At 51.7% G+C, this 5,309-nt stretch overlaps 2 protein-coding genes across 5 annotated transcripts in view; one reads left to right on the plus strand and one right to left on the minus strand.

Annotated features, from left to right (window-relative positions):
• Window positions 1-3,071, minus strand: part of Sgsm2 (small G protein signaling modulator 2) — a 41,184-nt gene extending 38,113 nt beyond the window's left edge. For all 4 annotated transcript variants that reach the window (XM_004635334.2, XM_023719816.1, XM_004635333.2 and 1 more), the window contains exon 1: window positions 2,804-3,071. In XM_004635334.2, coding sequence (XP_004635391.1) covers window positions 2,804-2,860 — 57 coding nt within the window. In that variant the 5' untranslated portion in view covers window positions 2,861-3,071. The remainder of the gene's footprint in view (window positions 1-2,803) is intronic.
• A 941-nt stretch (window positions 3,072-4,012) lies between these two features.
• Tsr1 (TSR1, ribosome maturation factor) overlaps window positions 4,013-5,309 on the plus strand; it is a 14,127-nt gene continuing 12,830 nt past the window's right edge. The window contains 4 exon segments of the mRNA XM_012515615.2: window positions 4,013-4,137; window positions 4,418-4,521; window positions 4,843-5,068; window positions 5,175-5,308. Of these exon segments, the coding sequence (XP_012371069.1) occupies window positions 4,041-4,137; window positions 4,418-4,521; window positions 4,843-5,068; window positions 5,175-5,308 (561 nt within the window). The 5' untranslated portion in view covers window positions 4,013-4,040.

The following is a 5,309-nucleotide window of genomic DNA, read 5'->3' on the forward strand; positions in this document are numbered from 1 at the left end:
TTTAGGGAAGGGTCTACAGGGTGTTCAGGGTCTCACTACTAAATCGGACTTGTAGTGATTCTCCTGTTTACAGCCTCCCAAGAGCTGGGATTACAGATGGATGCCACCAAGCTCTCAGGGTACCGCCCCCCTCCCAGGCTCCTGAGCCTACTTGCAGGATCTTTAATCTGCTCAGCTGTTTGGTCAGCACTGTTTATTTATTTATTTATTTATGTATTTTGTGTGCGTGTGTGTGTGTGTGTGTGTCCAGCTCAGCCCACCAGGGGGCGGGGCCGGCCAGCATGTGGTGCTGGGGGATTGAACCATGGTCCCTGTGCTTTGCTGAGCTTGTTCCAAGTAGGTGCTTTAGACCACTGAGCCATCTCACCAGCCCAGCACTGTTTTGTTTTATTTGAGACAGGGTTTCACTATGCAGTTCAGGCTGGCCTTGAACTTACTATGTAGCCTAGGCTGGCCTCCAACTCAAGCGATCTTCCTGCCTCAGCCTTCCAGAGTGGTTAGGATTACTGGCTTGCACCGCCATGCTTGGATGTTATCTCTTTTTATAGAAAAGGAAAGAATGCTTTCTTGTAAACCAAGCACTGAAAGGGAAATGGAAATACATGCAGTAATTCAGAATAGGTCAACCTTTGTCACAACAATACAAAATTCTGGAATCATCTAGACATTTCTCACTCTTTTCAGTAACCATTCTTGGAAAAATACTATCTTTCAAAGTACTGGGAGAAGGGCTGGTGAGATGGCTCAGTGGTCTAAAGCACCTACTTAAAAAAAACAAGCTTAGCAAAGCACAGGGACCACGGTTCAATCCCCCCCCACCACCACATGCCAGACAGCCCGCCCCCTGGTGGGCTGAGCTGGCCACACACACACACAAATAAATAAATAAATTAAAAACAAACAAACAAACAAACACACAAAGTACTGGGAGAAATCAATTCTCAAAAATCTTTCATTGTATCCCTAAGCAACCACCAAATTAGATCATACCAATAATTCTTAGAACATCTCTCTGTAGTTTGGATTCAACTACTTTTCTTTCTTTCCTTTTAATGTATTTGGTACAGAGTCTCACTAAACACTATTCTGTGTTTGTTTATGCTCTTACTGAAAGCCTTTGTCACTAGACTACTTTCTTTCTAAGATAATCATTCGATTTCTCTTTTCCTTGGAAAGTCAGAGGCTGAGGCTTAAAATCTGACTTGGTACACCTCTGGTTTCTGAAACCTTTCCATTTTGGGGAGACTGTGGCAGAAGATGGTAAATTCAAGCCCAGCCTGAGCAATTTAGCAAAATCCTGCCTCAAAATTTAATGGGGGCAGGGCTGGGCAGTTAGCTTAGAGTGAAGTTCCTTGGTTCTATCTCCAGTACCACAAAAAACAAACAAACAAAAAAAACCCCAAAACCCTTTCTTGGTCACTTCAGAGCAACATCCCAGTGAAGGGTCTAACACAAGTTAGAAAGGTGATGGCTTTACCTACATCTCGGACAAGGAGAGGGAAGGGAACAGATGTTAGGGAATAAATGTTTGGGCAGCGCAGCCATGATTTTCCTAGAATTTTTCAGGATTTTATAGGAACCCAAAGCCTGCTCTAATCCTGAAACTTTAAGAAGGGTAAAGGACCCATCAAAATTTTAATATATCCTATTATAAAAAGACAAACAAGTCAAGACTCAGGTTAAAGAACAAGTGTCATAGCACACGTCTGTGATCCCAGCATTCTGGAGGCTGAGGCAGGAGGATCACTATGAATCCAAGGTCAGCCTGGACTACAGAGTGAGTTAAAAGCTAGTTTGTACTACTAAAAGGGGGGGGGGCAACCGAGGTTAAGTAACTCAATCCTTAATCAAGATCACACATAACTAGGTCCAGATCACTCTAAAGCTCATATTTTCCCACCAGACCTCACAAATCCCATGATCAACAGATTTATCATAGAGGCACTGAGTGCCTACAGTGTGTACCAGGCACTGGCTACAGCATAGGGGACAAAACGGGCGGGTATTCCTTCTCTCATGAAGTGCATACATCTGGTAGACCTAGCCAGCCAAAACAGCAGGTTGAAGGAAGGAGGCCCGATTCATCTCATCTACTATGCGGACTTGAGCTCTCATATGCGGGTGAGTCATTCTTTTGGGCACCCCCTCCCCCGCACAGAAACTGAAATGGACTTATGAGCCGGGTCAAGGTAAAGGGGGGGGGGTTAGTAAAGAGTACTCTTTTTGACGTAGAGTTTCATTTTCAAGGAAATTGTCCAAGTCTTAAAAACCATTCTCTCCCCCTATTCTGTTCCAGGGTAAGCAGGTGGGCGTGGAGGGAGAAACAGTGAGGTGTGCGGCGAATCCTCCAGCAGCCACGACTCGGTTGCCCGAGGGATACCTGAGGTGGGCGCAGGACACCGGCGAGCTGAACTACCAAATCACCTGCTTGATACTTCAGTACCTGAGAGGGGCCCACCCCCTCCCAAGACAGCTCGAGCAATGAACGGACAGCTCTGGTTCTCCAGAAATCGCCGCCACCCCTCCCCCGACCTCGGTCTCTCGGCGCTGCTGCCGTCACAGGGCGGAGAGCTGTGGGACAGCAAGCAAACACCCCTGGGAGCGCCAGGGGACCCTTGGGCCCGGGGACCGAGGGGCGCTGCCCCCATCAGTGAGGGGCGGGAGCCGCTGCCCACCCAGGACCCGCCCCCGCCCGGCCCAAGCCCTGCAGCGCCTTCGCTGGAGGTGGATGCACACCTTCAGCCCTCCTGCCCCCACTCAGCCTGGCAGGGGGCGAGCCCCGGGGTCCGCGCTCCGACTTTACCTCCTTTTTCACGTTCCACAGCAGTTTCTCTTTAACTGCGTCCTCGGCGCTGCCCATGGTGTGGCAGGTGGCGGGGAGGCGGCGCCGAGCGGCCCCTCAAGCCCACTGTGCGCCCCGGCCACCTCCGCGCCTCTCGGTTCAGCACCTCAAGCGCGAGACGTAGCCCCCGCCCGCCGCGCTCCCCGACTGCCGCTGCCGCCGCAGCCACTGCCCGGTGCTCGGCTCCGCAGCCATCTTCCGAGCCCCGCACCGACGTCAGGCAGCAAGCCCGGCCCCTTCCCACAGACGGAGGGGGGGCTGCGCACTGCCACGGGAGGAGTGGGGGAAGGAGGGGGATGGGCGCGCCCGGGGGCGGCCGCACTGGGCGCGCGCCTGCAGGGCCGCTGTCATGGCAACGCGCCTGCTCCTCACCCGAGGGCGCGAACCTGCATTGTGAGCGTCGGTTAGCTACTACTTCGCTGCGCCTCGCTGGGCGGCCCTCCAGTCAGCTAAAGACTAACTTCCCTCACCTCGTTCTCCCGATAGGAGGACAGCAAGGAATTGGAACGCGGGGGACCTGGCCCTAGGTCCCCAGAGCTCGAATCTGCCTGCGGAAAATCAGCGTTCTTTGGTTCCACTGCCCTCTGGATCTCACGGCCAGCTCTCGGTCTCGGTTGCAGTGTGTGGGAAAAGATGTGGGGCGCAGCTCCAGATTCTAGAGAACCGGAGCCCCAGGGCAGGAAGGTCACATTCTCCTTCGCCCCCTTTGGAACTGTCCCTTCTTGTGCCCACGAGAGCAAGTTGGGGTAAATGGGACTTTGAGATCTTGTGCGGAGCTGGAGAGTTCTACCTTAGAACTTAAAAGTATGGAGGGAAAGAGAAGGTGGTTCAGCTGTTGCAAACTGAAGAGCGGTGTGCCCGAGTGAGAGGAGGGGCTTGGGCCTCCGCCACGAATGGAGTATTCCATTCAATAGTTTCCTACGTGGGAACTTTACAGTACTAAAAATGAAAATATAAATGGGCAAAATAGTCTTCCTGGACTGAGAGTGCACCTCCGTTTTAAAGCTCCCTAACCACCGCCTGCAGCGTGGGAAAAGTTCCCACAGTAGTAACGCCGGGACTACAGAACCGAGCTCTCAAACTGGAGGGAAATACCTCGCGAGAGGGTACGGGAGCCCCACCCCGGGAGAGAGCCCCCCAGGGGACCGGAAACGCTCTGCCTGGGCCGGAAGTGTTGCTGGCGCACGTGAGCAGAAGCATGGCGGCGCACCGGTCTGGTCCGCTCAAGCAGCATAATAAAGCTCACAAAGGCGGGCGACATCGGGGTCGAGGATCCGCACAGCGGGACGGCAAGGGTGAGGAGACAGGGTACAAAGGGCTATTTGCCAGCACTTTTTTTCCAGGCCTAGGTGGAGCTATTGTCTGGCCTGAGAACCGCAGGAAAGACCCATTGTGAAGATGATAAGGGGTCCCCCTTTACTGGATTTTTTTTTTTTTTTTTTGGCGGACCCAGGCACTGAACTCAGACCCTTGCGCTTGACAGAGAAGCGCTTATACTACTGAGCCATCTCCCCGGCCCTTTTACTGGATTTTTGTTACCTAAAAAATCACAACGCCTTCTAATTGTTCCCTTAGGCCGTGTGGAGCTGAAAGTGCTGTGCAAGAAGGTGAGAAAAGAACTCAGCAGAGTAGACCAGAGGCATCGCGCCAGCCAACTCCGAAAGCAGAAAAAGGAGGCGGTAAGAGGAGGAGTTTGGGAGGTGGTGCTGTGCCTTCTTTGTCCTTCTAGATGGATACCTTGTACTCGGGAATGACCGTAGGAGGGGCTGAAGACTGAGAACAATGCCAAAGCACGTGTCAAGCATCCAGGTCTAGACTGAGGCTAGAGCTTTCATTGCTTTAGTCCATGCGCCTGCCACCCCTCCCCTTCCCCCTGACGTCTACATGCGGCGTTTAACCCAAAAAGTGCTGGTTTGAAGGCATCTGTCTTGGTGGAAATGTGAAGCTAGTGATAGCTTGAGACGGTTGTTGAGATTTTTCTGATCTTTCTCTGATCACAGGTTCTGGCAGAGAAGAGACAGCTTGGCAGCAAAGATGGGGCTCCTCATCAGGTGCTGGTTGTTCCTTTGCATAATAGAATTTCTTTGCCTGAAGCCCTTCGTCTGCTGCAGGATAGAAACACAGGGACAGAAACAGTGCACCTGCAGGAATGGGAGAGTAACAATCGCTTTATGCTGCTGTGCCCCAGATTGAAACATAGGTGGTTTTTTACATCTGCAAAACCAGGTTAGAGAATACAATATTTGTCCAACGTTATATTTGAGTATCAATAATATTTCCTGAGGATAAAGTATTTGTGCCAACCTTTACTTACAGTGTCTTCTGTTTCTAGGGGATCTGCACACTGTGTTAGACATGGCTAAAGTGGCTGATACCATCCTTTTCCTCCTTGATCCACTGGAAGGCTGGGACAGCACTGGGGATTACTGCCTTTCCTGCCTCTTTGCTCAGGGTCTTCCTACCTATA

Source organism: Octodon degus, unplaced genomic scaffold (assembly GCF_000260255.1).
Source record: "Octodon degus isolate 3935 unplaced genomic scaffold, OctDeg1.0 scaffold00072, whole genome shotgun sequence".
NCBI lineage: Eukaryota > Metazoa > Chordata > Mammalia > Rodentia > Octodontidae > Octodon > Octodon degus.